General features: G+C 35.7%; 2 protein-coding genes and 1 non-coding gene across 3 annotated transcripts in view; 1 reads left to right on the forward strand and 2 right to left on the reverse strand.

Annotated features, from left to right (window-relative positions):
- The window catches only part of Smp_155330 (serine/threonine kinase), a gene marked incomplete at both ends in the record, with an annotated part of 66,221 nt that extends 54,895 nt beyond the window's left edge, over positions 1 to 11,326 (reverse strand). Inside the window, one exon of the mRNA XM_018791879.1 lies at positions 11,299 to 11,326. Coding sequence (XP_018644985.1) covers positions 11,299 to 11,326 — 28 coding nt within the window. The remainder of the gene's footprint in view (positions 1 to 11,298) is intronic.
- Positions 11,327 to 12,061: 735 nt separating this feature from the next.
- Smp_155320 (hypothetical protein) lies at positions 12,062 to 19,844 on the reverse strand (the record flags this gene model as incomplete). Its single annotated transcript, XM_018791880.1, has 3 exons — positions 12,062 to 12,453; positions 16,756 to 16,914; positions 19,787 to 19,844. 3 exons carry the CDS (start codon positions 19,842 to 19,844, stop codon positions 12,062 to 12,064), a joined length of 609 nt encoding a protein of 202 aa, XP_018644986.1.
- Positions 13,456 to 13,526, forward strand: Smp_tRNA_02042_Pseudo_TTG.1.1. Its single transcript has one exon. It is a non-coding gene (tRNA).
- Positions 19,845 to 27,079: the final 7,235 nt, after the last annotated feature.

Raw genomic sequence — 27,079 nt, forward strand, 5'->3', positions numbered from 1 at the left:
AGGCGGGTTATCTCTGGTTTGATAAATGTGATGTTTAAATTGAACCACTTGGAACGCTCGGAGAAAGCCACAAGATTTGCGAAGCAAGAACACTCGTTGAAGACGTCCAGGCTATGCAGCTATGGCCGCTATAAAACCTCCAGTTTCTCAGATGAAGTATATTATTCTATCGCCAGCTCAAATGTGTGCTTCCGAAGTTCTCTAAAAAACATGCTACTCACTGTCGAAATAGTGTGAGTCAGTATAGACAAGAATGTGAATTCCACGTGAGGTCTTATAAGTTAGGCAATTGTTTCGTGGCGATTACGCATTAATGGTTTGGGTTTATTATCCTATTTAAGATCCAAACAAAGGTTTGGCTGAAGAATAGCTGTCTGGGTAGTTCAAACATGCGATATGGCCCAGTTGAAATCGAAACAAGCGGATTGAGAAGATAACGGTTCTAAATTTCATTATAAATACAAATTTACATTATTACCTTAACAAATATTACCGCTCATTTATCGTCCCCTCAATAATCGATCTAAATCATAATAAATAGACTAATTGATAACGAATGTAAGAAAATCCTCGAGCTCGCCAAAAGATAAATGTTGTTCTATCCTTCCTGGATAGATCAAAAGATAATAGTTTGTTGATTTGTAACACAAAGTGTTCCCAATTCTGGAAAAGTGCTTCAATTCACAATCAAAATGCACGATCTCAGTCTTGGCTGCCGCCAAGATCAAGTATGTCAAATGGCATCAAAAAGACTGACAAAATGTACAACTAAAGAAACCAATAAGAACAAGTTGCAGGTATATGCATGGAGAGGTTTTCACTCAAGAAACCTTGAAAATGGATCTTACATCCTACTAGCATAGATAAGTGCATTAATACCAACATAGACCTAAATATAACAATGCTACTAAAGTATATCCTCGGGTTGAAGACCGGGCTGATGGCTCAAGTATTACAAGGGAACTTGAGGTAATGCCACCAAACGAAGAACTGACTGAGGAAACGATATATCCGAGTATATCTTGTCTATTCTTTATACTTCAGTGATGAGCTGGTTCATATAGTTTCTTGTGAGAATAAGGAGTATACGAATTATTATGCTAAAAACTTCCGAAATAGTTCGATTAAAGGCAACTATAACTAGATGAGCACAAATAAACGTATTACATTTAGAATTCTTAATCAACATACAATAAGGACATAAAGAATCATTAGTTAGTATAAATACCGCAACTGCCACGGCCTAAATGAGAACCTGCACTTCTGTAATCGATTGTACTTCTCTTGAGGTTCATCACTTATCTGTTCGGCCGTGTATTGGGTATAGAATCTGGATAGTGTAGAATGTACCCATTAGTATTAGAAATAGCAACCGAAATCGGAACAGATTCACCTGGACTTCATAATTGTATTTCATCAACATATCGGTTATATGTACTGAAATCATCATGTAGATTTCGAACCATAGATTTTCTAACATTCTTCACCCAATCCCCGCGGCTGATCAGAGATCATTTCCATGATAATATGTAACTTTACATTTCATATTCGAACACAAAACCCTTTTTTAATAGCTTTGATAGAGCCTCTTTCGTTAAGGGATGCTAAGTATTTTATATTGCCGTAGAAATGTGTCTACTTACATCTCCAGATCAAATGTTGGAGCAGCAACGGATTTAGTGTCATTTTTTAATATAATGATAAACTTTTTTGCCTGGCCATTAGGAGAAGGCTGCCTGTGAGTAGTGAACAGATGTTTATACACTATACTGTTTAACCAGATAGCGACTGTATTTGCAGCAAGACGAGAGCCATTAACAGTCACTAACACCATAAGGACCCCCTTCCAAATAAAAAGTTTCTTAATGTTTGAAATGTGAAGTCGGAATTTGATGAGATTGTGAAAATAACTTTGGGCCACTCGGGATCAATGTACTTAAGTATATAGTATTGACCGAGAAATAGACCACAATAATCTGTGTGGGCTCTCTATTAGGCTTTAAATGATACTGGCCATAGGATCTACTTCGAAGGATGATTTTTCAACTCATGACACCTTCAAAATTTTCGCCGTACGACTATATCTGTATTTATCTCCGGCCACCAACAAGAGAGCCTTGCCAGGGAATTCATTCCGTCATAACCCAAATGTTCATTATGAATATCTTCAAGGACAGATTTATGTGATGAAGAAGGAGTAACAACACGATCATATAAACACAAAAGATCTACGTTTTAGATAAGCATTTCAACCTTTCCGTATGGCACTGGGTATGTATCCAAATTATCAACTAGTTTCTCCAGTGAGATTTGGACTTCTCACTAGTATAAGTTGCTCTGACAAAAAGTTTGCAGTAATAACAGATTTGTCTTGCAGTGATTGTCGAAATAGGTAGTCCTGGTGTTAAACCGTTACCGTCAACTTGGTATCCAAGACATTCAAATCTAGGTACACAAAATGGGATCTTTTTAAGAAACTAATAAAGACAACTTCACTTCAAGGTTGTAAAATTATGGCCTAGTTCGTTATGAGTGCAGCTATAATGATAGACCTAGTGCTAGAATTGTAGATTTGTCATGATGTAACTGCCTAATCTATAAGATCTTACGTAGAAGTCACATCATTGTCTACACTGACAAGTCGTACGGTAAGAATCGGAAATACAAAGTCTAATATTTCTGAAGAACGCATTCAAGCTGAAGACAGAATGATAAATTTAGTGCGAATGAGGACAATTTATACAGAATGATCATGTCTGAGAGGCTGAGCCTTGCCATCTGATTGAATGAATTTATGTACGCGCGCACATCATTGTTTGACTTCGTTTTTATGATACATATTGAATATAAATCTTTCCAGCAATTATATGATCGGCTTCAAAGATATTGCGGTTACGAACCAATGCCACAACAATTTACTAGTAACTGATGACATATGTCTAAGAAATATTGCTCGCACCTCCTGGGATCATTGGGTAAGTAATAGTGAGGTTAGGCACAATGTATTAGGGAGTGATGGTAAATCAGTTGATGAGGTGGGATAATTTGAAGTATTCGAATTATAGAATAAACTAGTAATCCCCGAAACAACGCAACTTAATCAAGAAGTATTAGATGAACACGAACGAATGTACTGTATTTGGAATTCAAAATCAAGCAGTCATCAATACAAAGGAATCATTGGTTCATTCAAACACCACATGAGGTAATGAATTTTCATCGACTGAGATGACTGAGCCACACGTTACGTATGCCTGAGCACCGATTACCACGACGCGCAATACTGACTAGTATTGGGGATTGTTGGATGAGTGTTAGGGGCGGCCAAACGAAAACGTGGCATCAATGCTTGAAGCCACTAACCTCTAGTCTAGGTCATGTTGGTGGACGCAGACCACTTGGTTGGGGTCGTCGTGACTATCGTAATCAATGGTTGGAGACTGTGTGACATGACCCAGAATCGATCACAATGGCTTAGATGTACATACTCTCTGTCTTCCTTTAAACCATGAGATTACAAATGCTGTATGCTTTTCTTTCTACGGGCCAATTCTTTCTCTTGGTATCATATCCTTATATGCAATCTTCTTTTATATATAACTGCCGTTGAAGTAACTACTTCTATGAATTTGGTGTTCATGTTGTTGTGCTAATGAAGTGTGACAACTTGGACTAGTGAATATTTGTGTCTGGCTTTAATGTTGTGTGTGCTACTTATGCCAACAGATATAGTTAGTGTGTATTACCAATCGAAAACGAAATGCCTGGTGGAGGAAGTTTAAGAAGATCGAAGAAAAGAGAACAAGAACAGAGAATGATCGGTGTGTAAACAAATGAACAATGAAGTCTGAAACGATTGACTGATATTTTGAAAATGAAATATTTATTGTATGGTTCTCAGATTTTACTAAGATACTCTTTAATGTATTAAAATACATTCGCTGGTCCCCATTTGTGTTCTCGTTTGCTACACTACGTGGTAGATGACTGACCGATATATTCCACTGGTTCATATATATCTTCTAAAATAATCATTAAGAAACCATACCCAGTTAGTATCATTGGAAAAATGGATACTTTGTTGTATCACTTTGAATATGTTTGCAAACTGTCATGAAATCTGTAAAAACCAACTGATATGTATATGATTATTAACATTCTGGAACTCTTAATCTTGTAGTGACCGGCTTGTCTAGATAAGAACACGATTGGAATAACAGAAACAATTATTACTATTGTAACCAATTGTACCAGAGATTGTTTTACTGTACTTGTTTAACTGTATCAGACTCACTTCTTGTTCCGCTATCCTCCTTGTTCGGTTCGAACTTTCTTACGCTTTGCCCATTTCGCCTGTACTCGTAGGCACGTCTCGGTATTCTTTCGATACCACGAGATCGCCAATAAATATACTTTATCGGGACTAATTAAAGCCTTCTGGTTTGCGAGTAATCAAAGGAAGCAAGTCGTTGCTGGGCGCGTAATCGAATTGTAGTGGTGATCATAGTCCGTCCTTGACTCGACGTCACTACAATCTAATAACTGTTGTCGTTTAACTTCTGTTGCTTAAAAATATTTTTGTATGAGTAACACGGAAGGCTCTGAGACATAGAAATAATAAGATCAACCATCCTGTCCCGTTGATGCAGCAATTCATGAGCCAACTCCATGAATTAGCAATTACAATCATATAATCAGTACCAAGGATGACAATCTTCTATTCGGTGAAACAGTTTTCGTGTTTTTAAATGAAATAAAAGAAGAGAAAAAACACTAAGGAGGTTTATGATACAGTCCACTTGCTGTGTGGTCACTTATCTCATTCAGGTAGAAATACGGGACTAACTGGCCGCTTGATACAGGGAGACCGATCAAGATAAATAGACTGGAAAAAATCAAAGGGCAGTTATCTTAATCCACCAAAGCGTAGCACAGACATAACAGGGAACCGTTGATGATGAATGATTATGTTAACTAAATATACATGCTGCCAAACCTCACCTATATATATATATATATATACCTTTTTGTTCTTTAGTTAGCTCTATTTAATTATGTGCCGTTCATTCCATTCTCTGCCGCTTGCTTTACGAATAAACGTATGTACTTAGAAAATAATACCTTTTCCTGGACAATAACAAGCAATTATAATAAAGAGAAATTGAACTGACAGAACGTGACCTTTTCATTAGACGACATTTGATCGACTCACTATTTCTACTTCATGTTACGAGAAAACTAGAATCCTGATACTCCAACGATTGGCAGTAGTGGAAAAGTAGAATTCGGAATCCTGGGTCTTAGGCAGAAATGTATTTCAAGCGAACCAATTCATAATACCAAACCAAAAACGACTGCACGTAGTTTCGGAAGTCAAAGAAGTGTGCACAAAGTTCTGAACATGTTAGGGCACAGGAAGACAAAAACGTTTGAAACATCCAAGATTTCAGTCGAATATTATAAGACACACGAAACCGAGCTGTTAGATCACATGGTTCAACTACATCAATTTAATTTTGTTCGAGACCCTGAATCGATCGATGTTGAAAACCCGGAAGTACTGGAAGGCCATTTCATCCTAGTATGGGACTCCTCAGTATCAACTGAAACAAGCCTTAGTTCATCTAAAACTCCATATCAAAAGTCATTTTTCTTTTGCAGCTAGAATATGTAAAGTGAATTTGAACTTTTCTAAATTTTTTGTTCAAATTACAAACGCCATACTTTACGTTATCATTAACATATGATAGATGACAGCTGACGTTTCCTTCGTCTTTAACCACAGGCACGGAGACATCAAATGAAATATGAACTTAAATAATAAAGCATCCCTCTTACACCGTGGTAAGTCGATTTTGGGAACTAACTACGTTTTAGCATACCATGTTCAAAACTTCGGAGCTTACAATTAATACAATCAATACTTCAATCTTCTTTTTGAATAAAAGATGGTGAGGATGTCACAGGTATTATAGTTTGACAACATTTCACCAGTAACACCAATAATTGAATCGCGCCCACCCAGTGAAATCAAAAGTCAGAAGCCAGGAGGTTGGGCGATATATTTGGTAGATTATCAATATATCGAGAAGTCAATGATCTAAACTGGCTAGTGATCGCAGAAGTTGAGCACGACTTTCCCACTCGTGATGTAGTGCGGATGCATGACCGAGCACCTTCAGCTAGGTGAGTCCATTAAAACTAATGTGGTCAGCATCCAATGTCGAACACTTACAGAGCTATTGATTTTGGGGATTTATTTACCGCTACAATAGTCACAACCATAAATAAACTAATTTCAGAAGTGCAATCACCTGTCGAATAAAAACACTGATATTATGTGATACTCATTATGATAGCCTAACGGGAAGATATACCAATGAAGTCGTTGGTCACCGGCTACCATGGGACTGCATCTCCTCACGATGCTCTACTGCCTTGTGGATCAGATCTTTAGGTTGAAGGCTCCGGGTGTGGTCCCCTAAGAAAACCACCTGCTTCAGTTTGGGCACCTGGGCAGTATCACAGCCCTCACACAAATCGAATGAGATTTGTGCGGCGCATATGTATCTGGTGCCCCTTTGTATCAATATTTATGTGTTTAAATAAAATAATAAATAAAGAGAAGGAAAAGAATTCATATTATTTGTTATGTTGATGTTTCACAAAATAGACTGTTATATTGGATTTGTCATTTACTGACAAACAAATATAACCCCCGTAACATGATTGAGTTTAAAATAAATAGACTGGTAGGTCCTGAGTTCGAATCTCACGTGGAGAGGTCGTGGATGCGCACTGCTGAGGAGTCCCATAATAGGACAAAACGGCCTTCCAGTACTTCCAAGTTTTCCATGATGGTCTAGCCTCAATCGACTCATGATATCAACTATATATAAAAATAGATGTTTGATCAAAAAGAAATTGAAATGCTTGTTCCAAATAGTTAGATATAACATTTATAATGAGCATAGATGACTTACTACTATCATAAGTTGTTTCAGTTACATACAAGAATAAAGTAGGAATAAGATGTAATAATAAGATATCACTTTCGCAGTACCTGATTTGTGTCCTATGCTCCTACATGAGGGGTAACAGGCTTAAGTAATTAAAGTAAGTTTTACAGTAGATATATTTCTGTGTTAAGATGTTTAATACTTTGTTTACGATTAATCGAAACAACAAGTAATTTACAGAAAAGTGCGATAAGAAATCTTAATATTCCAGGGGTAAATGACTAATTAAGATCTACAGATTTGTAGAGGCTCAACACTGATACTTACCTTGCTAGTTTTAACGGATACGATTACCTAAATGCTCCAGGTAAATTATGGTGGCCATTTCTCAAGGAATCTCATATTAAATGACTACCTTTCGACAGAAAATTATCATAAAAGTCTCAAGTCAACTAATCTCTACCCACATTCAAATATGTCGTTTCAATAAACCATCACTGTCTTCTTAGTTGTCCCTAACCGAGATATCATTTTGTGAGGTATTTGGACACCAGAGTTTCCCGATTTCTTTCATTTCCAGTATATCTTAATTATCAATCAAGTAAAAGGATAAATATGTTTGGAAATTCATTCAAAGTAAGTAACTCAATCATTTTTTTCTTACAAACGAGCTAAATTCAGAAACGAATACTTTAAAATCTCATTATGGTACTTGAATGTATTCTTAAACTACCTAATTAGATAGAAACTACTAACTTTTCGATACAAGTAATAGTACTTATAGTATATCCACATGTCAGTGTATCAAAAACTAACCAAATAGATAAAAATGTTATTCTGGCGAGACTATAATTTATGGACGAATCAATCAGATATAAGATAACAGGTTTCGGATTTTGGCGCGAAATTTACTCATCCACTTGGATAAATTGAGTTTTGACATTACAGCTGATATCAGTTCGTGATGAAAATCTGAAATTTTATTCCTAACCTTATTCATTAACTGTCAATTCTAATTCTAATTCCTTACACAGGTTTATAACCCTCATTTGGTCTTAGTTATTAAGTGGACACTCTCAAGGTCAGTCTAGCTCCACTCAAAAGTCATCCATAAATAATAGTTATACAGTTATTCTTATTAATTTGAAGATTGAACATTCACGCGGTAAATGTTAAAAACAAGTGAATGTTTCTTTCTTCAAATCATTACTAAAGAAATAGAACTATATTTTGTGATCAAACATATTTTCCTTGTACATAACAAACAAATGAATATAATTAACCAACCAACCAACCGACCAAACAAACAAGTTAGAAAAGCTATAAATATGAAATATTATACATAGTTGAAATCAGGAGTCAATTGAAGCTAAATCACCAGGGAAAACCTAGAAGCACTGGAAGGCCGTTTCGTCCTATTGTGGGACTCTTCAGCAGTGCACATCCACGATCTCGCCTCACGAGATTCGAACCCAGGACCTATCAGTTTCACGCCAGAGCACTTGGCCGATAGACTACTGAGCCGGCATCCGATGGTGTTTATGCCTAACTCCAACCAATCCACGAAGTTGAGCAACCGTTCACCACTTGTCTTCAATGAGTTCCTATCTCACAACAGATCTGGTTTGAACTCCACTGGTCACTGCTTCTCACTAGAAGAGTCCCACAATAGGACGAAACGGCCGTCCAGTGCTTCCAGGTTTTCCATGGTGGTCTAGCCTCAAATTATTCACGCTTTCAACTATGAAAATACTAAATCTTCACAAATAAAACCCTTCTGATAATTATTATTTTCGTTGTCTCCTCTTACCCCCCATTTCCAGTCTAGTTGACCTTCTATTTTTAAGTATAAATTTGCTTTTCACAATTTATCTTATTATGATCTACATATTATTCCTCTCGCCAGGATAACTAACAACTTCAGTTGCATTTCTACTTGATTGAAAAAACAAAACTTATCTCGATATACATTCACTGACAGGAGTATAGCTGGGTAATGAAATGGATTTTTATCAATACTCAGATGGAACAGTCAGACATAGTTAAATTTGGAATAAATTTGGAAAGTAAAAATGCAAATTCTAACATTCAATCAAAGCACTTTATACTATTTCGATTTGAACTAATCAGATTACAAAGCTGCACCATTTACAGTCAATTAAAAAATTATTACAGGTGACAAAATGTTTGTTCATTATCACTTGAGTACACACTTTCAAAAACAAGTTCACTAATCACCAATTCCTAAATTTCTTTATCACACCCTTACATTTCGAATCAATGGGTGGCAGGAGGGCATCATAATTGCCGTGAAATTAATGTCAACCTCTTAACAAGTATACTATGTGTGATCAGATTGTTCGAAATGTATTGCGCTGATGTATCATCACATAAATTCAATTAGTATTGTTTGCTTGAATCTTCCCATTGATGACTTTTAAGACTGCGACTGATCAGTCTCTAATCGGCATACGTGCATACTGGGCGTATTGCCTCGATATAGCCTAAATTCACAAGCATGCTAAGCAAACAATACTAATTGAATTTAAACTTCACCTCATTGCACAAACAGATGGTCATCGGGACTCAGTGGCCGAGTGGATAACGCGATGGTGTTTGAAGCCAAAGGTACTGGGTTTGAGTTCCAGAGTGAACATCAACTCCGAGATGCAGGTGCATATCCAGCTGACGAGTCCCAAATAGGACGAAGTGGCGCACGTCCTGGATTCCACTACTAGCCACTATCCATCTTTGTATATCATCACATAGTTCTGGTAATCTTTGTCTTCTATCGAAAGTTTTTAGTTCGATTATGCATAGTTTCTTTTTTTTAAAAAAACTTTAAATGAAAAATCTACAAAAGTATTATTTGTAACCAATGTATATATATGTATATGTATATGTATATATATAGTTAGATGATCAAATGAACAGTTACTATTATGTTATCATACAAATATTAATATTCATTGTATTAAAATGAACATTCAAAAATACAATGAAGTTTAGTTGCTAAGGTCAGAAAAACAAACAAATCACAACAGTTGTTTCTAATAGAATTATTATTCCATAATTTAATCACAACATTATTTTAATATGGACTTGAGAATTGTTTCATTTTCAGATGTTTTGAAGAAGTAACCAACTGTATTAGATTGACGGGGGGGGAGGGAGAGAGGAAACAGTTGACTTCATGAAATAATGAAAAGAAAAGAAAAACCATTTTTTTTTTAAACGGAATATACAGATATGATTCTTTGTTTAAAAAAAAAGTGAATATAGATCAACCAGTTATTGATTCTAATTCATATTGATTGGTTTGGAACTAGTTTGTCTATGTGATAATTGTCTTTGAAATATACTTGAATCATCTATATTTGAAATGGATGCATCACATGAAATGTCTATTTCTTTTTGTGGTCTTAAACAAAATGCTTCTGTAAAAAGAAAAAAAAGGATTGAAACATGAACAAGTAAAACAAAACATGGTAAATATTAGAAACATTCAATGATAAAACGATTCTATAGAATAGGAGAAGATTATGATAGCATAGTGTTAATACAATGGATTTTAGTTCTTATAAGTGCTTTATTTTTTTTAATAAAAATTTTCACTCAAGAAGGCCGTTGACTTTTATTCGCCTTCATACTTTACACTCTAAAAATAGGGATCATTCAGTCAGTCAGTCAGTCACAACGTAGAACTTCGTACGTACGTATATCAGTTTGAGTTACCATACCACATTAACACAGAAACGCAGTTGTCGATTTAAATCCCATAATGGTAGAAGTAGTAAGAGTATAAGCAATAATGTGAAATATTAGGGTTTGAAGATGTTATTCAAGGAGTATAATCCAATGACATAAATTTGGAAAGAGAGAAAAGATAGAGACATGAAGAATTCAGAAGATTAGCATTTGAGAGAACACAAAGAGTGGATGCACCCTCGCCATTGCAAACGATTTTCAGCATTGTCATTCAGGGTCTCTAACCATCGATCACTATCATCTCGCAAATCCCAATCAAGTAGTCTACACCTACCAACATGACTCAGTCCAATTGTCAGTGACTTCATGGATTTGTGTCACGTTTTCGTCTGGCCGCCCCTAGCTTTCTTTTAACTTACTGCTAAACCATAAAACATTGCACGTCGGGGTAGTCGGTGGTTCGGCATACGCAACACGTATCCCAGCCATCTCAATTGATGAAGTTTCACTACTTCATCAATCGATTTGCCATCCTTACCTAATACGCGTTTCCTAACGATACATTAGACTAAAAATACGACCAACTTTGTAACTGGATTGGAGTGGACTACTACCAAATAATCCATTTTACCTTTTCTCAGAGTTAACATTCCAGCCATTCTGTCAAACAAAAGGATACTGAAAGTTGTGATCTATGGTTAATAAGAATTGAAAATTCAACAGTATATCTTGGTATGACGTATTAGACTCATTAGACCACAGAACCTACACTAGTCTTAGTCCAAAAAACTACATTCTATGGCAATGGAATTAACTATGCAATCTCAAAATACAACAGCTATTTCTTTGCTAACAATGATCACCCAGCACCGGATACACAAATGATTTGAAATACCAAGCTGAACTTCAGTCAATGCATTTGAAGGCAAATACGAGATATTTGTCATTTCGTGACATTTTCCTTACAGTACTTTCTTAGCTTATTTGCCTACCTATTATGCTTTCGATTAGTAATCAGTACTACTGTAATTTTCACAGTCGAATTCACAAGCCGATCTAAACTAGATAACCATTCAAAACATAGAAGCACTCGACGGCCGTTTCGTTCTCGCACGAGTTTCCTCAGCAGTGATCATCAGCGATTCAGCGCGCAGGACTCAAATCCAGAAACTTCGGTCTCACTCACAAATACTTAACCTGTAGACCACTAAGTCAGTATCCAACAGTGTTAATGTCTAACTTCAATCGATTCATGATCTTCCGCAACCCATCATCCATTGTGCAAGGTGGATCACTATCTCAAACATAACCCGGCTTGGAATCCCCATACTATAACAAACTTATATATTATATTTTCCAAATAATATAATAATATTTTTATATTACCATGGCAACTAACCTTTAGTTTCTTTTAAAAAATGTTGTGAATCAAGCCAATTTTGTTCATATTCTTCTTCATCAGCAGCTTTTTGTACATAAAAACAATTTACAAATATTGCAAATATATTCATAAATATTAATAAACAAAAACAACTAATCACTATGGGTAAAAATAAATTTTTTAATCGATTTACACAACCTTCAGGGTAAGCTAAATAATATGGTATCACATAAAGATGATGATTAATTTGAGGAGATTGTGGTGTTGGCAAGGGGGTGTTTTTATTTTTGGTTAATATTGAAGCATTATTACAATGTTCATTTGTATAAGTTTGTAAATCACAACATGAATATGGTACATGTTGTTTAGGTATTGCTTCATTAGCCACATCATAATCGTCATAAGCTATTATTTAAAAAAAAGAATTAGAAAGAAGGGAAATTAACATTGATGAGATGATACGAAACACATACATATATAACAACAACAACAATTGAGTATTTCTTACTGTATAGAAGTTAGGAGGATTTCGATAATCATGAGCTTAGTTGGAATCACGAGTCAATTGAAGCTACTTACTTACTTACTTACGCCTGTTACCCCTCGTGAAGGAGCAAAAGCAACTCACCAGTATTCTCCATCCAACTCTGTCCCAAGCAATCCTTTCCAGTTCTTTCCATTTAACATTCATTCTTTTCATATCTGCTTCTATTTCCCGACATAATGTGTTCTTTGGCCTTCCTCTTTTCCACTTCCCTTCCGGATTCCAAGTTAGGGATTATCTTGTAATGAACATTGGTGATTTCCTTAATGTATATCCGATCCACAATTGAAGCTAGACAACCATGAAAAACCTGGAAGCACTGGAAGGTAGTTTCGTCCTATTATGGGACTCTTCAGCTGTGCGCATCCACGATCCCGCCTCACGAGATTCGAACTCAGGGCCTATCAGTCTGATAAAAATCATGAGCTTACTGATATGTTATCATTGACAAAATAAGTATGGAACATTAAGTGGTCATGAACAGTGTATTTCAAATTATTCATCAGATCTTACTAAATATAACCCATTCTTTAAGCATATATCTTTTACATATCGCTAAAGCCATCGGTATCTGTCTGAATAGATCTATCCTTTGTGTTCATAAGAAATTTTTAACAACCATTCTCTTCATTCACTTAGTATTGTTTGTTTGAATCTTCCCATTGATATTTAGGACTGCAACTGGTCAGTCTCTAATTGGCATATGTTCATACTGTTCTATATCGAGGCAATACGCACAGTATGCACATATGCCAATTAGAGACTGACCAGTTGCAGTCCTAAAACATCAATGGAAAGAATCAAACAAGTAATACTAAGTGAATTTTAACTTCACCCCGTTGCACAAGCAAGTGGCTATCAGGACTCAGTGACCGAGTGGATAACGCGATAGCGTTTGAAGCCAAAGGTACTGGGTTCGAGTCCCAGAGTGAATATCAACTGTGAGATGCAGGTACATCCACCTGATGAGTCCCGAATAGAACGAAAAGTGCGTCTTGAATTCCACTACTAGCCACTATCCATCTTTGCTTACATTCTCCCTATTTTTGATATCATGACAGTCAATGTCTAAGTAAGTTACTGTTGATTTCTTACAGAACCTGTCTTTTAACAATATCTTTGTATTAAAATTACTATTCTCTTTTTATTGATTAATTGTGACATACTCTTTATGATTACACTATTGTTATTAATACTGGACTCATTAAATGTAACCAATTCTCTTATATTGTGTTAAGCATTTTATCGATTATATAACTACATACCATAATTCATACATTTATCAACTAATTCCTCGGATATTCGTTCTTTTTTTCATCTGATCTTTTAATTAATATATTAATCATGATAGATTTTTATCAATTTTGATATCCATAACTGGGACACCGTTTCCAGTTATTTCCAATTGATAGTTATGTTTTTGATGTCTGCCTCCAAAAGAATGAATAACAATTAGAAACAACTGGAAAAGGATTTCTCAGAACAGAATTCGATGAAGAATCCTGATAGGCGGCTTATAGTTCTCTATGATGGATAACAGACATACGTAAGTAGTTACGTAACTGAAAATTATCTATAGTTTAAGGTTAGAACTTACACAGTTAAAGTATGTGTTATATCCCAAAGAGAATTATGGATGGTAACTTTGGGATTTATTTATGAACCAATATTATGCATATATTTTTTCATCGTATAATTGCTAAATAAGTAAACTATTCGTATTCGTGTTCCCCTTATCACGAGCTTTATTTTGAACCATAAACTATTATTATACGATTTAACATTTTTGAGTTATCCATAGTCTATTAATTACTGCCTCCCATATTCACAGCCACATTTGGCTAAATCTTGTAAAAATGTTATTTTCTATTTTATTGGTACGATGTGGTCAGTCTGTTTGATATATAAACTCAGTAAGTTTGAAATACAAGGATTCATACCGCAGAGGCTGTTCTGGACTTAACTGGCTGGGCTGGGCAGAAGTAGAACCGATACGTACTCTAGACTGTTCGTATGGTTTGTGTGTATCACTGTTCTAATCGATTATCCGCTGTTCTCTGATTGGAACAATCAATCGAATGGAATTCATCACTGTACATCAACTTCATCGACTACGAGAAGGCATTTGATAGCGTGGACAGGACGACACTATGGAAGCTTCTTCGACACTACGGCGTGCCTGAGAAGATAGTCAACATCATACGGAACTCCTATGATGGACTAAACTGCCAAATCGTCCACGGAGGACAACTCACCGACTCGTTCGAGGTAAAGACCGGTGTTAGGCAAGGTTGCCTACTCTCACCCTTTCTCTTTCTCCTGGTGATCGACTGGATTATGAAGACGTCAACATCTGGAGGAATGCACGGGATACAGTGGACAGGCAGGATGCAACTTGACGATTTAGACTTCGCAGATGATCTGGCTCTTCTATCACAAACGCAACAACAAATGCAGGAGAAAACGACCAGTGTAGCAGCAGCCTCAGCAGCAGTAGGTCTCAATATAAACAAAGGGAAAAGCAAGACTCTCCGATACAATACAATATGCACCAATCCAATTACACTTGACGGAGAAGCTTTGGAGGATGTGGAAATCTTTAAATATCTGGGCAGCATCATTGATGAACACGGTGGATCAGATGCAGATGTGAGGGCGTGGATCGGCAAAGCAAGAGCAGCATACCTACAGCTGAAAAACATCTGGAGCTCAAAACAATTGTCAACCAACACCAAGGTTAGAATTTTCAATACAAATGTCAAGACAGTTCTTCTGTATGGGGCAGAGACGTGGAGAACTACGAAAGCCATTATCCAGAAGATACAAGTGTTTATTAACAGCTGTCTACGCAAGATACTTCGGATCCGATGGTCAGACACTATCAGCAACAAGTTACTGTGGGAGACAACAAACCAGATTCCAGCGGAGGAAGAAATCAGGAAGAAGCGCTGGAAGTGGATTGGGCACACTTTGAGGAAATCACCCAATTGTGTCACAAGACAAGCCCTCACATGGAATCCTGAAGGTCAAAGGAGAAGAGGAAGACCAAAGAACACATTACGCCGAGAAATAGAGACAGACATGAGAAGAATGAACAAGAACTGGAAAGAACTAGAAAAGAAGGCCCAGGACAGAGTGGGTTGGAGAAAGCTGGTCGGCGGCCTATGCTCCATTGGGAGTAACAGGCGTAAGTAAGTAAGTAAGTAAGTCTGATTGGCGGTCTTATCACGTCATATGTTACAAGGCATCCACTCAGCCACAAGTTATAACAGTATGTTATCATAGAATTTAGTGACTGAATGTTTTGTAAGAAATCTTTCTAATCTATATAAGTTGAGGTTGAAAGTACAGATGATAAATAACAGTTTTAACACAATATTGACTTAAACACGTAAATTGATAGATTGACAGCTGATAAACACCAATAGTTCAATGATACTCCAACGAAGAAGAGATAGAAAAATTACTTCGTAATAAAGTCTTTATGAGATTATATAGCTTAACCAGACTATTAGGGTTAAAATAATCTTGATGTCCGAAAATTCATAAATAATGAATTTTGTTGTGGTAACCTTGTGGTGTGGTCTACTTATATCCTCAAGAGTAGTATATTGTGATGGTTAGACATAGAATATATTTTGGTAGAAGATCGATAAGAAAAGAACAGGAATGAAGTGCGATCAGTTTGAAAATGCATGAATAATGAAATCAGAAAAGATGGATTGATATTTGCAGAAGGAACAGTTAGGATTGAGACAATCGATTGTTATTTTGCAAATTAATTGTTTACTGTATGGTTATCAGATTTTAGTGAAATAGTCTATAATTTGTGCTTTAATGCATTCGATTGTCCCGACCCGTGTTTTGTTCACTACAACCTCAGTAGGTTACAATATTAGTCTTAATCAATTTCAACAAAGTTATACACTTAAAGATCTTTCATTATTGACCAAATCAAGTTATTGTAACTGATTTATTAATTACAGTTTTATGCATTTGACTCTCACATTCACGATTAGTTTTGAAACTATTGATACCATCCGGTTACCTAGAATGAACTAGTTCGCTCATAATATTAACAGTCAAGACAGAATGCATAGAATGTCAGTTTACAAAACTACCTATCTGTAGTATGTTAAATTAAATCACATGACAAAACTTACATCCTCTACCACAACAATGAAGAGCTTCTTGTATATTTGCCATAACTGTTTTATCTTCTAAACCAGGTTGAAACATTTGAACAGCGAATGTTACACCGACTTCTAAATGTCTTAACCATTGTGATAATATAGTATAGAGAATACCACCTTCTAACACTGCTAAAAATACCAGGGCGAATATCTAGAAAGATAGGAAATTAATAATTAAAAAATGATTATCAGAAGGGGGTTTTGTGAACATTTTAGTAATTTTATATAGTTGAGATAATGAGTCAATGGAAGCTAGACAACCATGGAAAACCTGGAAGCACTGGACGGCCGTTTCGTCCTATTGCCGGAGTCCTCAGCAGTGCGCATCCTTGATCCCGCCTCACGAGATTCAAACTCAGGACCTATCAGTCTCGCGCGCTAGCACTTAACTGATAGATCACTGAGCCGGCCGGCATCCAACGGTGTTTATGTCTAACTTCAACCAAATGATTAGTTTGAAGGCTGATAAAAGTTTCTGCAGAAATTAGTCAAAACTGATCAAGTGTATATGTCAGATCGTTTGTCGTTCTCATCAATGAATTCAAGAGTCAATTAAAAATATCTGGACTTATATAATTGTAGATTTGCAATTTTTAAAAAAGTTATTATAGAGATGTAGGTTCCAGGACAGAGTTTGATAGATAAACCTGATGGATGGCCTTTGCTCTTCCACCAGAGGTAACAGGGGTAAGTTAGTAAATAAGTCTGTGATCAAAGATAAATTCTTATTATTTTTGTCAAACCCAGGCAAAAGTAAGGAAAATTCCAAAATGTCAATTTCAGATCAGCTTAAATCAATCTTGCAGCTGCAGAAAAAAGAATTTCAAGCATTACAACTGAAAATGATTACACAAAAGTTTTCATTCCGAGACAATTCAGTTCAAGTGTCTGAATTAAGCGGCTCAACTACCTAATCACTGATTCACTCAATGAGCGAGTTTCCTTTTGATTCTGATGCTGGTGTCACATATGAATCATGGTTCAAGTGGTATGAAGACATTTTTCAAGTTGAGTTTTCTTATCATGATGACGCTTCGGAAGTAAGAATTCTACTTCGTAAGCTTGGCGCAGCTGAATATGAAAATTATTTGAACCTTGTCTAACCAAAAAACTCAACATTGTTTTCTTTTGATTCTACTCTACAAAAATTAACAGAAATTTTTATTAATCATATTTGTCATGGAACTGTCACTAGATCTGTTTCATATGCAGCATTATTAATAGGCAGTGCGAGAGTTTTAAGTCACGTTCATTTTCTGACGACCAATCATCTTTGTATGAGGGTTGCAATCATCATCAGACTTAAACGTTCGTACTAGTATCTTAAGCAGAATCAAGTCAGATCACAATCTTACGTTCCGAGATATTGCAAATGTATGTCGTCTTATTAATAATGTTAAGAATGTGACTAAAATGATCGAATGTACAAATCCTAATCATACATCTGACGTTAGTCCTAATTCATTTCACGTGATGAAAATTTCTCATTCAGACCATATTATTAGTGTCACAAAGCATAGTTCGCGAGGATTTTCTCACGCAAATCGAATTTCTAATGGATATAACTCTTATTCGCGTCGCTCCCCAAGGTCTCTCACTAGTTGCTGAAACTGTGGGGAATGAATATTTTCTCGTTTCTGCTGACTCGATAAAATTTGGAGTAAGTGGCTACAAGGATGGATTTTGTATACGTAACAGACCCTCATTATATTATCAAATGCTAAAAGGAGCTAATCATGTACATGTTTTTTTTAAATCTAACCCGACATTCTTACGCGAGTATATATCCATAAATGTCAATGATCGTATCATCACTCTGAAGTTGGATACTGCACCCGATGTTACCTTGATTTCTCGCAAAACTTTGCACAAACTTGGTAAAATGTAAATATTATTTTAGACACTAAACTGATAATGTCATATTGTAATTATTGTCTATATTCTTATATGTTTAGTTTACGGACGAAGGGAATAGGATAGAGAGAAGAAAAGGGATCATAACGTAATCGTATACAAGAACCATGTACAAATTATGAGAAACAAAATAATGAAATTCACAGTGATTACCCTAAACCAATGCTAAAGTAAACAAAATAATGGTGATAATAACTACAAGGGTTGGAAGTGGCATGAGGAAATGCAATTACTTGAATGATTGAATCTATATAAATGGATTACAGATTTATTTTATGTTGAAAAAAATTCAGACTAGCTATAATAACAATAAACAGGAAATAAAAAGTCAACTCAAAAGAACAGTAAAAGTGTTACTGTGATTAAATAAATTTATCTTCAATGAACTGGCTAGCTTACGGAGCTGAAACGTGGAGAACTACTACATCCATCGTCAAGAAGGTACAAGTATTTATAAACAGTTGTTTACGCAAAATACTCAACATTCACTGGCCGGATACTATTAACAACAGCGTTTTATGGGAGAGCACAAACCAGCTTCCAACTGAAGAGGAAATTAGGAAAAGACGTTGGAAGTGGATAGGACATACATTAAAGAAATCACCAATGTGCATTACAAGGCAATCCCTAACTTGGAATGGTGAAGGGAAGTGGAAAAGAGGATGGCCAAAGAACACATTATGCCGGGAAATAGAAGCAGATATGAAAAGAATGAATGTTGACTGGAAAGAACTGGAAAGGATTGCTTGTGACAGAGTTGGATGGAGAAGGCTGGTGAGCGGCCTATGCTCCTGGACGAGGGCTAACAGGCGTAAGTAAGAACTGACTAGCTGCTCTTTGGACTCGATAGCTCAGTATGTTACGCATTAAGAGCTTGAATCAAAGGACACAGGGATTGAGCCCCGGAGTTAACATAGACACATTAGGCTGAAGAGTCCCAAGTGTGAGGAAACGCACATCCTAGATTAAACCATTGGCCATCACTCAACTTTTCTAAAAACTTATAAATATATGATAATATCGATTTAATGCGCTGAAAATGTAGAGAAGCCAAGAAAAACTGATCGATCATTGAGAATACACAAACATTGACAAATTAAATTCAATGCCGTTACATAATCTCTCCACTTCTGAGTAATGTACATATCAATGAGCTCATGAAAGCTTTAGAGCACACCAAATGAAAGGAATGTAGTTCATCCAACAATATTTATTAAATTTAAAATAATATATCGTTCACAGAACTATAAAAGGAATTTTTGAGATCAATGTAGAATATAGCGAATAAATTCAACGTATTGATGGTGAATATTAATTTTATTTGTACAACCTTAGTAACCTCATCTGACCACCACTTTTGTTGTAGTCTAGGAATAATCGAATAAATCTCCACAAAAACCCCTTCTGATAATAATAATCATATGCTCACTAGTGACCGACTTCGAGAAGTAAATCCAGGAGTTCTAATGAGAATCAGTGACCAGTGGAGTTCAAAACCACGTTTTGTCGCAAGATAGGAACTTACTGAAGACAATTGGTGAACAGTTGCCCAACTTCGTGGATTGGTTGGAGTTAGATATAAACACCATCGGATGCCGACTCAGTGGTCTATCAGTTAAGTGCTAGCGAGCGAGACTGATAGGTTCCGGGTTCGAATCTCGTGAGACGAGGTCGTGGATGTGCACTGATGAGGAGTCCCACAATTGGACGAAACGGCCATCCAGTGCTTCCAGGTTTTCTCTAGTGGTCTAGCTTCAATTGACTCACGCTTTCAAATATAAAAATACTAAATCTCCACAATAACCCCTTCTGATAATATATATAATCGATTGCGTTATTTTATCTTTAATATAAAAACAGGAATAGACCAAACGTAAATGCTCATCATGAAGTAATCCTTTGATACTCCTTATAGATTAGAGTAATATAACGCATGGATATATATATAGTAACAATACTATACTGCTAAACAAGGAAGCAATCATTTCCTGGTTTCGAAACCAATGCTCAAAATTACTATGGTAACCAAATCAGTTTATGATTTTCATCTCACTGCATTATCCCAAATTTATTAGTACAAGACAAACCGTTTTAAATGTGTTGTTTATATTACTACTATTACTACTACTACTACTACTAATAATAATAATAATAATAATAATAAATTATTACACTTTATTTGTCAATACACTAACTGACTTAATTACTATGAAAATACTGTCAATATGGTTAATTGTTTACTTCCTATGATTGACCTTTCATAGTAAAAATTTTTTTTCCTATTTAGTTTATTTACTATGGAAAATATGTTTTCACTTATTTACTAATAGAATGATGGTAATTTTAAAAATGAATTGGAATCAACTGAAGAGCTGTATTGAAAGTTAAGGGAATAATGTTTAAGTGTTTCGTCAAAAAAATATAGGACTCGTCAATAAGATGCATTTGTGGTTCATTGTGTAAATGAACTTGATACTTTCAAATGTTGTGACAATCTCAATATCAGAAGGGGGTTTTGTGGAGATTTTAGTAATTTCATATAGTTGAGATCATGAGTAGTGCGCATCCACGATCCCGCCTCGCGTGATTCGAACCACGGACTTATCAGTCTCGTGTACGAGTGCTTAACCACTAGGCCACTGAGCCGGCATCCAATGGTGTCAATGTCACACTTCAACGAAACCACGAAATTGAGCAACCATTCACCATTGAGCTGAGGAGTCCCAAAATAGGACGAAACGGCCGTCCAGTGTTTCCAGCTTTCCCATTGTGGTCTAGCTTCAATTGACTCATGCTTTCAATCACATTTTACCCGAATTACCATGATTCATTTTTTTACTGTTATGGTATGTATCAAATTCGTCCGATGCACAACTGTTTACAATAGTTCGATCATCGAATAGTGATTAACGTAGTATATGTAAAGTCCTTAGTTCTAATCAAATTCTATTGATCCATTTTTGTACCTGATTTTACTTTGGTTATGACTGGTTGATATACTATTCAAACAATGTACATTGTACAGTATTAATTCTCTTGTATTCAACTGATACATTGTTTTTAAACATTGTTTATGGGCAACAATATAACTTTGTCAAAACCGTATCCACCCAAATAACATCTTACACTAGTTAATATTGGTGACGCAAAGTCTTTTAATAAGAGTGAACATCAACCCTGAGAAGAAGGTACATCCAGCTGACGAGTCTCAAATAAGACGGAAACACGTGCCCTGGATTCCACTGCTAGCCACTACCCATCTCTAATTTTAGTGCTTGTGAATTAAGGCTATATGGAGGCAATCCGCAGGGGATGCGCTTTTGCCGATACGAGACTGACCAGTAGCAATCCTAAATATCAATGGGAAGACTCAAACAACCAATGGAAAAATGATTTTTTTGATATTGTTTATTTCTCTAATATAGACTGGATTAGACTTCTAAAAAGAAGCATTAACGTTATTTGATTTCAATCAGTGAAACTTTCATTATAATAAATTCGCTAAGTATTGTTTGTTTGTATCTTCCCATTGATGCTTTGGGCCTGCAACTGGTCAGTCTCTTATTGGCATATGTGCATACTGTGCGTATTGCCTCGATATAGCCTAAATTCATAAGCATCAATTGGAACGTTCGAACAAACAATACTAAGTGAATTTAAACTTCACCCCATTGCACAAGCAAGTGGCTATCAGGACTCAGTGGGCGAGTGGATAACGCGATGACGTTTGAAGCGAACGGTACTGGGTTCGAGTCCCAGAGTGAACATCAACTCTGAGATGCAGGCACATCCAGCTGACGAGTCCCAAATAGGACGAAACGCGCGTCCTGGATTCCACTGCTAGCCACTATCCATCTTTCATTATTATAGTTTCAATGCTGATGAGTTTCCACAAAAATTACTTGACGATTGGTTTTATCTGTATTTAATCTTAGTTCCATGTCCTTTTTAATGCTTTCTCTATAATACAATTACAAATTAGAATTGAGATGTAACAAGTTGGATTGTACGTTTATTATCTTGTCAAGTCCTAGGATTCCTTACAATCTCAAGTGATCGCCCAATGAAAAACTAAAATTTACTTTATTTTTGCCTTTTCATATACTTAGATCCATTTCTGGAGGTATCGATGACTCAATGCTACTAGGTATGGAAAACCGTAACTCAAGGGTTTCTTCTATTACATCCACAACCATTGGAATAATTTCCAAAAACAGTTCATATATTTCAAATCCTACAATCTACTATGAATTTTACGGGTAAAAATAAACTATTTTGTTTTCAAAAGTAGCAGGGTTGTGAAGATTACTAAATAATAATGATCTATTACCATGTGACGAATATCAAGAGAGACTGTTGTCAAAGCAAGAAACTGTAATCTGTAGGATAAACCAGAACAAAATTCTTAATACCAGTTAACTGGATTAGGACAGCACAGTACTGTTAGTTAAGTAAAGCTAAAAATCTGAATTGCTGCATTTTACCTCGGTGATTAGATATTAATCTCGTCATAGTAAAATCCTAGTGTTCTAGGTTGACTGTGATATAGAGTGGTAGATGACCACTGCTGTGGAGTTCTGGGACGAAAATTGTTCTTCAGTCAATCCAATATAAGCATTAATCTGTTTCCCTTTACTTTTATCAAAAGTAAAACCTATAATTCATTGAATAAATGCATATGATACTATGATATTCACTAGTTAATGCTTGTATGAGTCTCTTTATCAATATACAACTGCAAGCCCAGGGTAAATCTGGCCAAAAGAATACTGATCTCTCACCACTAGCAAATAAATACCGTAAATTCGACACAGATAGTAACCCACTGAAGATAATGGTGGATGTGTCGCTCATGACTAATTCCTAGAACGTAGAGAAATCAGTCACTAATGATCACAAAACTATAATTTGATAAATAGGTTGGTAGAGATTAGTTTCTTTATCATCTCAATTGACTTATCTATTGTTGTATCTTACCCACAGGTCAATGTGAAGGATCTTATTAGACTACTCCAGTCTAGTTACCTATATCGTAATCTTTCAATCTTTCAAACTATATTTCTTTATAAGATATGAGGTGTTTGGTAAATGCTGTTTGGGTTCTTTCTCCCTTATAACCAATGACACAAGTTTTATAATATAAATCACCCTTTCACATTTTTATTTTCATTCATCTCTCAATATGATTCTATCTTAGATAGGTTTATCTAGATTGTCAATTATTTCCTACCAGAAAAAGAACAAATGGGTATACATAGTATATAAATAACTTAAACATAAATGTCAACATGGAAAAGGGGAACAGAATTATGTCATTCCAGAAATTAGTGCAAATTACTTTTTTTTTAAAAAGTAAAAAATTACAATTTATTAATAAGAAGGGGGTTTCGTGGAGATTTTAGTAACTTTTTTATATAGTTGAGATCATGAGTAAATTAAAGCTGGCTCCATGAGATAATTCCTGGAGTTCTAGTGAGAAGTCGTGACCAGTGGAGCTAATCTATGTCAGGTAGAGACAGGTATCTACCTCAGTACAATGGAAGTTGGTCGCACAATTTTGTGGATTGGTTGAAGTTACACATTAACACCATCCGATGCCGGCTAGCTCAGTAGTCTATCGGTTAAGTGTTCTGGCGTGAGACTAGTAGGTCATGGGTTCGGATCTCGTGAGGCGGTATCATTGGTGTGCACTGCTGAGGGGTCCCACAATAGGACAAAACGGCCGTCAAGTGTTTCCAGATTTTCCATGGTGGTCTAACATCAATTGATTCGTGATTTCAATCATAAAGATGGTTAGTTTACATTAGGAACGTCCCTAGTAGAATGACTTGATCATCTCACAACATACTCTCATTTGGTGAAGTGGTTAATCACTAATGATCATTCTGAATGTTATCTTATGAAATAAATCAACTTTGAACTCAGGACCTATCAGTCTCGCTCCAGAGCACTTAACCGATAGACCACTGAGCCGGCCGACATCCAACGGTGTTAATGTCTAACCTCAACCAATCCACGAAATTGAGCAACCGTTCATCACTGAGCTGAGGAGTCCCACAATAGGACGAAACGGCCTTCCAATCCTTACAGGTTTTCCGTGGTGGTCTAGCTTCAATTGACTCATAATCTCAATAGTGAATAAAAGTTTATTAACTTCAATAACACTAATGTTGACATTCAACTAGGCTTATTAATTCAAATTTTAAGTCATCTGATTATTGAGAAAAAATACTTTCCAGCTGTCAAGAGTAAAAACTAACAATTTAGACATTCAATAATTGCATCAAACCATATTGATTAATATGGATACTCATAAAAGGATGGCAATTTAGAAATATATATATGATTCCGTATTACCAGGATGATTACGTCAGCATACTAATTGTCTGTGAACGTTTTTTCTCCGTCCACACAAATGGGATGCTAACTTGCCTTAGACAAATAACTACAATGGATACTATTCCAGTGTCTATTCTACAGGACTTCAACACAACTCAGACCAAGAACACGTGATTAGAATATTTCCACATTAAAACCCGACAACAATCACAATAATAATAATAATGAGGATAGGAGGATATATAACTCATCTAACGCCTGTCAGACTATGTACAAGTCTGACAAAGCAAACAATCAATCATTATCATTTTCCCTAACACTTCAATATATATATATATATATATATATATATCACAAGTGGAATAAAGTTAAACCTGTGAATTGGCTGTCTGGTATTGTGATCATCTATCAGTCTGAGCTAGATCGCAATCTCAAGGCTTTGGTGTTCCATACAGAGTTAACTCAGGATGAAACGTTCTTCACTGTTTGTTGGTTGTTTATAGTGATCTAGCTGGTGTTGTAACGAATGAGAACTCAGGCGTGGACAATCAATTTATTCTCTAATGCAAAATTACAAGGGTTCTTCGGTAAAATATGAAAGCAATACATTAAATACTTCATTTACGAATCTTCTATCAATTGTCTATTACACCCTTCATGATTTTTCCACTTCTCAATTCCTTTCTGTTTTCTTTAATCTGATCTTCCTAGCTTTCTGCTGCCAGCCATCCAACTTTTGAATAATGTTACATACTACTTATATCTGTCAACATAAGTAGCATACACCATAGTATAAGCCATTAAATAAAGTTAATTTTTTGACCATATAAAGCCTGTGTAAAACTACCCGAATGAATAGTAAGAACGTGTTCACTAGTGATGGATTAAAACATGGGATTCCATACATTTTTAACTGCAAATCATAACCTGGAGGGTCTAACCACCATAGAAACTAAGTTTATGAATTCAATCTCCTATGATGTTATGGGTGTATTCTTTCGAGCAGATCGAATGAATTTGAATGGTTCATTAAATTTTAAAAAGTTTCAGAATTGATGTTATCTCATGATTAAAATAATTATATGATGTATAATTATTTGCAGCAAATTCCTGTACATTTTATCCATAACAAAAGTTCACTCATTAACTTTATCACTTGTTTAATTATAAAGTTCAGTTTTTATAAGAGATTTAATATTTAGTTCGTTTTTTTAATAGTCTAAATAACGATAAACATAAGTTAGACCACCACTGAAAACCAGCAATACATCGACGGTTGTTTCATGGTCGTATGAGACTCCCAAGCAGTGTGCATACACAACCCTGAAAACAGTGGCCAAATCCAGGATTGATCTTTCAAACCCTACATGATCAAACTCTATAAATCATATTTTCTCACTCGGTCTGATTGAACTGCGATTTGAAGTTAGTCAGTTGTAAGCATAGGAATATCATTGATACATAGATTTTGTGGAGACTGTGTGCTTTAAAGTCCTATATAAGGATGAAATAATTGTCCAGTTCTCCCTGGTTTCCAATGGGGGGTTGAACTAATATTATCCCCTGATATAAACTATCAAAAACTTAATAATCTCCACAAAACAACTACGCTTATAATATTCTATTTTTTATCACACTTTGTTTTCAACTTCATTAGACTTTTATTTAGTTAAGATAATGAGTCAATTGAAGCTAGACCTCGATAAAAATCCCTGGAAATTAAATTTCAGCAAAGCATTTGACAGGGTGCCAAAAAACAGACATTTATTGAAACTTGAATATCTTGGCGTTGCCGGACCCCTCCTAAAATGGCTTAAGGATTTCCTGGTGGATCGTAAACAGAAACTTGGAGTAAATTCGAAGCGCTCCACCTGGAGACCAGTACTGAGTGGAGTACCTCAAGTCTGTGTCCTAGATCCTTTACTTTTTATACTGTAAATGATCCTCCAAGTATAGTAGAGTCCCCAATGTTATTATACGCTGATGATATAAGAATTTGGTGATAAATAACAGGAAACGCTGATGCACGCACACTTCGGGC

Source organism: Schistosoma mansoni (assembly GCF_000237925.1).
Source record: "Schistosoma mansoni, WGS project CABG00000000 data, chromosome 1 unplaced supercontig 0034, strain Puerto Rico, whole genome shotgun sequence".
Taxonomy (NCBI): domain Eukaryota; kingdom Metazoa; phylum Platyhelminthes; class Trematoda; order Strigeidida; family Schistosomatidae; genus Schistosoma; species Schistosoma mansoni.